The sequence below is a fragment of the Chrysoperla carnea genome, chromosome 1, assembly GCF_905475395.1.
Source record: "Chrysoperla carnea chromosome 1, inChrCarn1.1, whole genome shotgun sequence".
NCBI lineage: Eukaryota > Metazoa > Arthropoda > Insecta > Neuroptera > Chrysopidae > Chrysoperla > Chrysoperla carnea.
The window spans coordinates 114,506,654-114,518,895 of NC_058337.1; the positions used below are offsets into that span (position 1 = coordinate 114,506,654).

Sequence of the window (12,242 nt, forward strand, 5' to 3'; positions counted from 1 at the left end):
TGTTAGTCAAAAAGGTTATGTTTTTTGTGCGAAACATTTTTTCCGAAAACCGTATACTTAAGTCAAAAACGGACTGAATAGTTTTACCCAAAAATGTTTTTTCGCTTCGAAATTATTATTTCTTATATTTGTTTCTGCGGTACTTAGACACTCTTCGAAAAATATTTTCCAATAAATCCAATAAAAGTGGTTTCAAAAAATTAAATGATCTTGATTTTTGTTAGTTTTATGTTCTTATGACTCAAGACAATTTTTCAAATTTAGAGATTTCTGGTAAAACGCCTGAAAATTATATAAAACGCCGGAAAAAATACAATAATACAGTTCCTATGGCAAATATTCTTCCTTCCAATGACGTTAAACTTCAATCTGTATCAATTTCTAAGAAAATCAACAAAAACTAAGATTTTTATACATGTGTATAGGCAATAATTCTAGTTTTTGTAGACATGTGTACACTGCCTTAAACCATATCACTGTTTCAAAATATACATTTTTTTCCTGTAACTATTTAACAATCCCTGACTGAGTACTTTTATCCATTACGTATATTTATTTTTAAAAAATTAATATTTTTGAAAATTATTTAGCTGTGAAAAATTTTTTTAAATAAAAGATTTTATTTTTTTGATTAATGTAATGTCAAACATAACATCAGTGACGCGCTGATGTACGTATGACATAAAAGTACATAGTATTTGCTTTTTTTTTTTGAAAATCATCATGACTGAAATAAAAAATTATTATTTATTATCAAGGTTAAAATAACACTCAAATTTATCTCGCTTTGATCTCATTTTGATTATTTGATTTTATTGCATCGTGCAATTTTATAACTGGGAGTTGAATAAAATTTGAATGACTAGATAGCTCAAAAGAATTACCTTCTTATGGAGGGCAGTAAATTTGAATAAGATCCAAAAACAATTGTTTTTGTTTGTTGAATGATTTGCTTAACTTATAAAGCGATTAACATTTTGTAATTTTAAAGTTTGCGTTTTTAACATATAAATCCTATATTGAAATGTTTTTAATGATATGCTTTATCATGTAACAATACTAATTTTCTTAAGATTAATTTGGAAAACTAATAGTCATTAGCTTAAAGCATGACAAATATTTTCTCATAAAGAAAGTTATAACAAGCGACACGCATTTTTCCATAAAACACATTTAAAGTGATCTAATGAATGGCATTTGTGTGTTATTTCTTTAAGTGATTTTCTCTGAATCTTTGAGCATCAATATTTCCCAAACTTTAGTATGTATCGAACAATTTTACTCTCAATTTTCCTCTAATTTTTCTAACAGATTCCATCATCAAAATTTGAAACGTAATTTTCAAATTTTTTCATTAATTTTGGGAATGTTTTTAAGCCAAAATAAGCAAAAGAGCCTTTTTAGAGTTTTCAGTTCACATTTGTTCTTTGACTAAAAATCCCATCCCATCGTTAAGGAAAAGTTGCAACTCATTGAGATTGAAGCTCCATCATAAATATCATCATAGTATCATGAAAAGGTTTCTATTTTACACTTACAGAATTATCTTTTTACTAAACCTGCATCTACGTTTTGTTTGGTATAAATTCTTTTTTCGGTTGAAGATATAACTCAAGGGCTTCTTGTTACATCAAATCCACAAGGTATTATCTTAAATTTTGGGTACTAAAAGTACTAAAATAAAAATACAATTTATCATTATGACGAAAGCTTTAACACAGATAACACAACACACCCACAAAAGCACAATAATATGCTTCTTTTTTCTTTTTTTAAATAAAAAAAAGAAGAAAAAATACGATTAACATCAACAAAACTGTCATATTATTAAAAAATAGAAATGATTTATTTAAAAATTAATAAAAGCAAAAATGTAAAAAAAGAAATCATTTTTGTTAAATAAATCATTCTAACGCATATCAAAATGAAATACTAGTTCTTAAATCATTTTAATAATAGAATAAATAGGTGCTTGAAGGTATGGGCACAGAAGTGAGGGTGGTTACATTTAATACTACAACACCAATTAATCGAAGAAGTGAGAATAAAGCTTTTTACACGAATTACAGAAATAACAATACATTCATTTATCGTGTCAAGGGTATGTTACAACCCTTATATTTATATAAAAGTTCTTTGGTCATGCTAATAATTCCAAACTATTGTGTAATGTATTTCTTATATTTCTTTAAAAATGCTTTGACTTAGGGCGTGTAAATAATACGACTCCTAGCGACAAATAATAAGTGTGCATTACGCTGTTGACACCCTTATACAAAACTAACTTTTGCAGTGGGTGGGTGCTTGCCTTTCCGCACACTTTTATTGGGAAAGTTTTATGTGCTAGCGATTTGTTTCATGCAAAATCCTTAAAAAGAAGGAGATTCGGTAAAATAGAAATTATTGCTATCTCGTTTGATTTGAATTCAAATATCAGTTTTGAAAATATTTCAATCTGTTTTTAGAAATTTCGACGTGATATATTTGTCGAATATTTTGGAATTAAGACTGTTGGTATGAATACTTGTGCGTTATTCTTTTTGTACCTGTTTTGTACCTATGTAAGGAGCAATATCGAAAATATTGGATATCCCGTACAACTGAAAAACTATAAGAGGTAATTTATTTGTTGTACCATCTTATTGCTTGAACGTAGAAATTAACATTTTGATTCGGATTTCAAGGAAATGTTTTCACAATTCCTGTTGTTACCTATTACGTAACTCTACCTATTTACAATTCCTGCAACTCGAGCAAGATTTGCTCAAATTTTTTTCTGTATTTGGCCTACAATTTCTACACATAGGATTTAGTAAGATAAAATAAGGAAGAAATTGTTAATGAGAAGGAAATTAGAAGAAAATTTCTACTAATAAAAAATTAATAGGAAATATCTAATAAGTAGTAGGAATAATTTCGAGAAGAAACTTCACAATATTCCTACGGATAGGAATTCATAGATACCGTCACTCAATCAGCAATATTAATTATTAATTAATGTGAAATAAAATACAAAAAATTTGTTTAACTATCATATATTTGTGTCACCGAATCTTTTTGGTCAAACCGAGTTGACTCGGTAACTCGAGCGTAAACAAAATCGATTCAAATTCGTTTTCATTCCAATACGAGTATGACAAAATTACTCGAGTCACTTGATTTAAAACATAGAACTTGAGTCGGATCACTAGTTTAACACATGTACAAGCAACATCTTGTGTCTACAACAGATTTTACTAATTATGAAATATTTCCATGTTTATTTATATTTTAGTCTTAGATGAGGTAAAATATTGCATCCAATAAAACAATAATAAAATTCATTGGCATTAAACTTTTAAAATAGGCAATAAAATTGAATGATAACTAAGATTAAAATAAAAATATAGTTTTTATCTCCTTAGCAGAAAAACTAGTGCCATTCACAAGACATTTTGTTATCAGAAACGAAATTTGCCAGCTCGCAAAACACTTTATACTTTACAAATACGGTCTAAGAAGGGTCAACTAAAAAATGCGTCTTCTTCAATTAATTCAATGTTTCGAACAAATTTTTCCATTAGAAATTATAATAAAAAAACTCGTGAAATGTAAAATTTAAAATTTCGTGTTTATCTATATTTATTTGATACTAATATTTTCCGCCCGTATCCACCCGCAATAATTCACTTTTATTTCTCGAGGGAAAAAATAATATAATTCATGATAACGATCCTATGTTATAGCACTTAGAATACCAAGTCAATATGAACATATTTTGTTTAAAAAAAATTGAATTTCATATTTTTATTTACGTTTTTTTCGATTTAATATTTATATTCAACCAACATGAGACCCGCCCGCTTCACTTAGCTTCAAAGTAAAAATGACCGCTCAATAGCCTCCGCCTTTCTTGATCTCACTTATCCTCTCTTGATCTCACTTATCAGAGAAGAAGGCCATGGATTATTTGACATTTGCTATTTAAAATTTTTACAGAAATTTTAATTTATGGTACAAAGTAATGATCATAGATAGAGCAGGAAAATGTCAGATTAAATTTAGCTTTTGAATTTTTTTAAATATATATTTATAAATTATAGCTCATGTGTTATATTGATGTATGACCTATACTGTCGTACAATTTCATTCAAATTCTTTCAGTAGTTTTGACTGAAAGCTTAACAAAGAAACAAACAAACACACAAGCAAACAAACAAACAAACAAACACACAAATATCTTTACTATCACATTTATAATATATAGGGATTAACACTTTTTCCTGTACATTCTGTAAAGCTCATTTTATAAGAATACGCGTCTTATTACAGTATGTGATAGGAAAATAAAGCTTGATCTACATAATATTATTTCATTGTTCTCAATACTCCTTTTGATACTTTAAAGTAAATATTATATTTATACACAATATAATTATATATAATATATATGAACAGATGTTTTCTTCGAACATAGAATTTGTTCGAAGTTAGTAGTTAATGGAGAATATATTAAGAATTATATATTCACAATACATTAAATATGTTGAAAACATTCAATTTTCGTGTAAATATATAAAATATAATCCGGGTACTAAAAATGATTTAAAATAAGGGCGTCTTATTTATATTACAATGTACCAAGTGTTCTATTTTAAACTGTCCATCTCGACATTTCTTCAATGAAGGGCTTTTAAGGAGGGCTAATTGGAGGAAAAATTATCTAAATTTACAAATTGAAACCAGAGAAATAAAGAAAAAACTAATCTGCTTACTTTCGGTAGAACATAGTTTGAGTGACAGATTTTGAATATCAGTTTCATCATTGTATATAAATAATATATATGCAGATAATAGATATTCGATTAATATTGTAATGATTATTAAAAGTAAGACTTCAAAAATTTTGAAATAATACAATAAGACTCAATCGAAACTTAAAAGTTCAAAACATGATTGATAAATGATCAAAAACAATACTCGAAGACCAGAACTGGGATTATTTTTGCTATACCAGAGCCAAGACCCAACCCTGCAAGATCAAGACAACTGTATGGGCTTGGTCTAGCTCACCACTAGCCTACTCATATTAATGTACCACATTTTGGTCAGGGTAAGTCCAATGGTTGTTTCTGCCGGTGTACTTAAAATGAGACACCTGGTATTCTGTAAGAAATAAGAAAAACTTCAACTTCAGATTGTAATTATATACACAAATATTTATTATCTTTACTAATATTTAATTTTCTTTTTAAATGTTTTAAAACATCAATTTAATTTGTATGGCTCTGTAGCAATAAATACAAAAGAAATTTGATGCGAAGTTAAAAGTCTTCGCATAAATTAAACGAGAAAGTGGTTTCAGTAGAATCAATCTGTTTTTGTTTAATTTTGATTGTTCACGAAAACAAAAGTTGTATTGGAAAAAATGATGCTATTACAGTTAAATTCGTTTTTGACATAATGTAATGACCTTAGGAATATCTCTTCCATAATGCTTTCATGTAGAAAGATTAAATTCTTAGTTTGTTTTTTTGTGACATCGATATGGAAAAATACACGATTTAGGCAGTCTACGGGACCGTCTAGGGGCAACCACCAAACAAGCGGCCTCTTCCAAAAAGAAACTGCCAAAGGTCTCGTGTGTGAGCAAGGTAGATCGACGATTTACTTAATATTTGTAAATTTTTTTAGTTTGAAGGATTATATTTCCAACTTGCTTGCCCGTTTCTTAGTTTAGGAAAAGCAGTTGAGTTTCTATTAAAAATAAACAAGTAAATTAATAAAAAACCATGCTAATTACCGTAGAAAAGCAAATAAAAAATAATATATTATAATTGACTATTTTAAATATTCAATTTTCTAATTGGAAACATTTTTAGTGATGACCAGTTTGTAGACAAATCGTGAATTATTTATCGAAAATTTGTTGGAAAAAACAAAATTCACAAGAATGGGTATATCATTGAGGTTTAATTGTTTCATTATTGGAATATGTATTTGTGATGCTGTAGGTAATTAATTTAATTAAGATCATTGATAAGAATTCGAATTTGCATTCTCTCATTTCTTAGAGATACTGTCCCTTCATAGCGAATATTCTGTAAGAAGAAGTCATATGATTAAACATAAAAAAATGTCGTATTGATCTCTTTTTGTCTTATCGGAGTAAATCGATAGTCATTTCTTTCTAGAAGATTCTGAAAAACAAAACTGAAAATAGTTTTAACTTTTGAACTTATCTAGCCAAAGTGAACTGTTATTCAAAGTCCTTTAATGACAGATCAAATTCATGTTTTCTATCCATAAAGTAACTCATTTTATTTAAAGTTAGTTGGGATCCGATGATGCTGTATAGATATCGGGTTGAAGATGTTGAAAATGTTTCATCTCATCAAACACGGATGGATAACCCACAGAAAAGCTTAAGATTCACAGAACACATTGAAACAGTTTTGATGGGTGTAAAATTGGCCAAAATTGATGATTTTCCTTATCATGTAGCCATTGAACATGTTCCAACCGGCTTACATATGTGTAGTGGGGCAATTCTTACCGCTGACGTGGTTATTACTGCTGCCAATTGTTTAATAGGAACTGACAAAGAGGATTTGTTGATTCGTGTCGGTTCAGCTGCTAGAGGTAAAGGTGGTAGAAAACGTAAAGTAATAGAGATTCATATACATCCAGAATACGATGAAAATTTACCTGCAGATATTGCATTATTAAAACTTCGAAGAAAATTAAATTTTTCGCATAAAATTCAGCCAGTTACACTTCCCAGCGTGGAGGATCCGTTATTTACAGATATGGAAATGAATGTTACTGGATGGAGTTTTGTGAATGTAAGCATTTTTTAAGGATAATGAATGAGAGTAGAGCAAGCAAGTTTAACAAGGAGAACAGTTTGCTTTAAGATTTTAAGTTATTGTTTGTCTAGGAAGCTGCTCATTGTAGATTCTAATACCCCTTAAATTGTGGTTTTTGATACATGAAACGAAATGTTTGCCATTGTAACCTATTTTGTATTTTAGAATGACTATATGCATGCAACATTTTTACGTTACGCGACTGTACAAATCATGGATCGGGATGAATGCATGCTTTATACACAAAATGTATTAAAAGATATTACAACGCCATCAATGATATGCGCTGGAATTGGTGATGAGAAGACTGGATGCTTGGGCGATTCTGGAAGTCCACTTGTTTTAGATCGCCGACTCTATGGTATTGCATCACATGGAACACCCGGTTGTATAGAGCAAATCTATCCAACAGTATATACTCGTATTACGGGCCATCGTGATTGGATCTTTAGGATCAGCGATGCATAATTACTGTCACTCTTAAATAATTTGTTAGCGGATTCGTTTACGTTGGATTCTCATCGGTGGCAAGAACGAGAACTCTTGAGTCAGGATCATTTCGAAAGAAATTGACAATAATTGTCAAAAAATAGTCAAATTGCTACATTTTGATACGATGGCAAGAATATTGTGAATTGTTCAATTAAAATCGATCTTGCCACCAGCAGGTGCCCAATAAATTCTGAATACGCTTTAAAAAAAGATGCGGAATGGTTTATATTTCGTTGAAATATTGTTTGAGTGAGACTTTTTGTAAAGTTCTACGTCTAAAATGTCAGTTCTTTGGCTGCTAGCTTCCTTCAAGAAACTACAATTTCGAACGCAATAGGAAACACAATATTTCAACAAATTATGAACTTTTCTGTCATCATAAATATGCGAAAGATAATAAAAAATAATTTAATTTGTATAATATGTTTTTCTTTTGGAAGGAGTAAGGAGAGAAAAGAATTCGTAATGATGATAAATTTCCAAGATTTAGTACAATAAGGTTTTACAAAAATATTTACATTTACTATCATATTTCTTTTTTTTTTAGTTTGCAATTTTAATAGTCTCAATTCTACGGTCTTTTCATAAATAATTTAAATATTATACAAATCATATTCGGGTTTTTTATTACATTTTTATTGTGGTTTAAATGCCTCATAATTTTTATTTATTGGGTGGTCAAAAATCTTTTTCGTTTTTTTTTCTTTCCTTTATTTCCTGATCACGCATTACTTTCAAATTCAAAAACATTATCTATGGTGCGTCAAGCTCTAATATGGAGATATCTCTGTTCCAGAAACGAATTAGAGGTGAATTCCACTTTTCTTGATAGTTACAAATTTCCTTATCGGATTTACAGATCAAATGTAGAAAATTGGACATAAATTTATTAGTTTTCGAATAAATTTCACAGTTAAGATGATAAACATGTCCCTAGTTCAAAAAAATGACCCGAAACTCTGATCTGTACGACACTTGCATCAATTGGGTTGATGACTGGTATCGAATTTGAGACGTTACACATAAAAATGTAAAAGTAAGCTTAATACCGTAACAAAATCTGAAAGTGAAATTAAAATAGAAGTTATAAGCATTCAAAGATTTTGGCCTGTCACTTCCTGCCCTTGCAGAGAGAATTCTTCACCCGAAATTTTTCATCCTCGCCCGAAAATGTGTAAAAATCCTGATCCCATTTATCAGTATTGTTCCAGTTTCCTTATCGATAATATAAACGGCTCAGTTTCAGTTGAGAACTATTGGAATAGGGTTAAAATATGATTTATTTTAATTTTTCATTTTTTTTAGATTAGGCCGGCATACTAACAGTTGTTAAAAAATTAACCACTCTATATAATTTTATTTACATTCCAGACATGAAAAATAAATGCTATTTTTCTAAAGTCTATTATTATGCGCAGCGTATTTGAAATTAAATCAGAATATTCCTTAATAGACGCTATTTTCTACATATCCCACCACAAAGTATGTGGTATGCAGTAAAATTATGGATTTATATGACTTGACTATGTTTAAATGTTTATGTGTACCGATCTACTAACCATGTGCAGCCATAACGTAAAGTTTGATTTTGTTAATTCGCTAGAACATTTGTAATCAATCCATTGGACACATTTTTTATAACTTTTTTCGAAGGTTAATTAAAGAGAAAGAAATTCGGAAATAGTTAATGTTATCCCTAGAAACCAAAATCTTAACTAAAGTTATTGATCCAAACGTATATATATCGAAATGCTTCGGAAATCTTCGAAATGACCATATTCAGATTTACAAGATTTTATACGCTATAACAGCTTCAGAATGGGTTCACAAAATGTTGGATATAAAAAAATTTATTGCATTATCGTGCAAATATTCAGAAACATCCACTTTGAGTATAAATTATTACCGCAAATTTCAACGAAACATCTAAAATTTTTTAATTTTAAACTTTTTTTCGAATATTTGGGATTCTTAGAGGGAATACGCTACTTGATGGACTCTTATCACTGATGTAATAAAGATACTTTAGATAATGCTAACTGGGTCTTCTAGCATAAAATTATTTTAAAATTTATTCGCTTTGGTATTTTGTCTAAATTATTATTCTTTCTTAGACCTAAATGTATTTATGTCTAATCAAATGAAGATATGACTAAATTTATATTTTCTTGCTATAAGAATACAGTTTATAACATAAATCTCTTTGTAAACTCTTTTAAAGATAATAATATTTTAATTAAAATTTTAAGTTATTTTAAAATTGATATTCTTTCGAAGTGTAATCTTTTAGTTAATTCCAACTTTATTTATCTATTTTCGTTCGAATTGAAAAACCCATACAGACTGAAATAATGTTGATATACAGTTTATACGTTAAAAGTGTTGAAGTGTGTGATTCAAGGTCGATCCACGCCAATTATTTCGTTCGTATAAGTTTCGTATAGAATTGTAAGGTTATTTGGAATAGCTAAATTCTATAAATAGCATTATTCAACGAATGTTTTTTCGACTTTAACATGAGCAGATGAATAATTTGGTGTATATAATCTACACCAAAAATAATCTATATCAATTCAAGAAATTTATTTTTCGTTATTCTATTTTTTGGGTGCGTAGCCATGGTAGGGGCAATCAAATCGATTCCAGCGCTTCCAGCAGATAATTTCCTTAAAAGGTTATTTGAAACGCCAAGATTCTTGAGCCATATTGCTTCATCACAGGTAAAGTGCTTCTGCGCTGACATTTTACCTTCTTCGTCTTTCAACCAACTTTTTTGAAAAATAGAGAATTTCGCTGCTTTAAGCTTTTCTGGGTATGTTTGTAGTCTTATTTCTTGTAATATGTCGCGTGTTTTATTTTCATATTCCAAATCCTTCCCTTCTTCTGAGCAAAAATGTGAGCTCAGAAAATAATGATGAAAATATTTACAATTATTATCCGATCCGATTTTGTGTTTTAACTTGTGGTAGTTAATACATACTGATGACGACTATATTGTGTATCGAAACGTGTTAGTATCAACTCCAAAACGTATTTAGCCCTATGGCCAGGGATGTTCTATTCAAAACGTACAAACTACTGGAGCCCCATTTAGTAACATTGATAAAGCAGTTTCTATGATACTTGACGTTTGTAAGCATCGAAATTATATAAAAGTTTCTATCTCGTTTCTATGTATGTGTAGATAATAGTACAGGGTGTACCAGAGTAGTGTGAAATTTTGAAAACGTAAAATGGAACTCCCTATAAGTTTTTCCAAATTACCTTTTTATCATCTTCCTACGGAAGAAAAGCATGTAAGAAAATTCATGTATTTTAAGTCAATATTGTTAATGAAGGAAATTTCAGTGGAATACAGTAGGCAGTGCTTTTCCTACCACTTATTTAAAGGAGGACTGATGGATACCCAACACTCATCTTACGCTGTGAAAGCGTTTTATCGAGTGGTTCAAAGCCCAATGGCAATGCCAAGGCGCAATGATTGGAGAATAACTTTAAAACTTGAAAAATATCTATATTTAAATGAACATCATCTTTTTGAGGTTAAAACGAGGAACGAAATTACATTTATTAAATAAATTTTCTGAGTTTACTTTCAATCATAAAAACACAATTAACTTTCATTAGTACTTAATTTTCTTATTTGCTTTTTTATCTAGTTTATGGTGATAAAAAATTTTTATAAATTGATGGAATATCTTTTCACAGCGTTTTCAAATTCACACATTTCTCTATCTCACCCTGTATGTATTTGTATACGTGTGAAATTATTTGATTTGATTTTATGTTGTGCTTCGGTAAAGTTTTCGATAAATATATTCGAAAGAAAATTCGACAATCTCAATAAAATGTAACTTTTTTCATGATAAATAAAGTTTATATAACAAGAAGTGTGTTTTTATACTTACTATACTGAAGAAGAAGCGCCGCGCTGTGTGTGCTAGCTAGCTATCTTTATTAAATGTGATTTAAACTTTGAATTGAAGTATGAGATTCCTTCTATTTATAACCATTTCTTTGGATTTTAGTACAATATGTTTCAAAAATAGGGTTGTTGCATTTTAAACACAAGTATATATAGGTCATACAAAAATATTTTAAATACTAGTATTTATAGGTCATACAGGTAGTCTGTCTGTCCGTCTGTCCGTCTGACCGTTTGTCCGCCTCTTCGTCTGTGTACACGATAACTAAAAAACGAAAAAAGATATCAAGCTGAAATTTTGGGTTCGTAGGAACCTTTTTGTAAGCCGTTAGAAATATTCCTTATAAAAAATAACCTACTTTTGTTTGAAACATTTTTTCGTAAACATCACTGTTTACCCGTGAGGGCGCAAATTGTATAGTATGTATTATATGGGAATATCAACTATGTATGTATGATATGTATGTATGTGTAATGTGACAGTGTATTCTACACTGTCTATACATGATATTTCAACAATTAACTCATTCAATTGTTTGTTTTCACTTGTTAATAAATAATAAATGTAAACATATGAGTGTATCATTAATAGCATATCCAAAATTCAGATTTTTATCTAAACATTGCCTTAATATCCGATCAGCCTTAAGTAGATAAAATCCAGTACTAGTATTAGTAATTAACACTTGGGTAAAAACGTAAACTGGGAAAATGACAATTTTGTGTGGTCGCGTGTAGTTGTTTTTTGACACTTAATACTTTGACTCAATTAAGATCATCGATTTTTTCCTAAGATGCCTATCAAATGTAAATTACAGACTCGACTCATGGAACAATAACAATATTTTTCAGAAAATTAATAAAATCTTATTAAAAATTTTCTGGTTCAGTTCAATACGCAATCATTTATTAAAGTACAATACTTATTATCAAAAATTTAATAAATCTATATGAAACGACATAGTTTTTCTAGATGA

The 12,242-nt window shown here is 29.2% G+C and overlaps 2 protein-coding genes across 3 annotated transcripts in view; both read left to right on the top strand.

The window, feature by feature from the left end:
* Positions 1 to 12,242, top strand: part of LOC123290811 — a 471,033-nt gene that overhangs the window by 262,939 nt on the left and 195,852 nt on the right. The gene's annotated exons all lie outside the window — the stretch shown is intronic.
* Positions 5,870 to 7,385, top strand: LOC123290812 (trypsin-7-like). The gene is made up of 3 exons (XM_044871145.1): positions 5,870 to 5,993; positions 6,310 to 6,824; positions 7,014 to 7,385. Exons 1-3 carry the CDS (start codon positions 5,933 to 5,935, stop codon positions 7,314 to 7,316), a joined length of 879 nt encoding a protein of 292 aa, XP_044727080.1. The 5' UTR covers positions 5,870 to 5,932; the 3' UTR covers positions 7,317 to 7,385.

What these genes read in the sequence shown, in the direction of transcription:
- LOC123290812 (XM_044871145.1), top strand. Translation starts at nt 5,933, where the DNA reads ATGGGTATATCATTGAGGTTTAATTGTTTCATTATTGGAATATGTATT. An exon ending in ATGTATTTGTGATGCTGTAG is followed by an intron (nt 5,994 to 6,309) that starts GTAATTAATTTA and finishes TTTTATTTAAAG; the next exon opens with TTAGTTGGGATCCGATGATG. An exon ending in CTGGATGGAGTTTTGTGAAT is followed by an intron (nt 6,825 to 7,013) that starts GTAAGCATTTTT and finishes TTTGTATTTTAG; the next exon opens with AATGACTATATGCATGCAAC.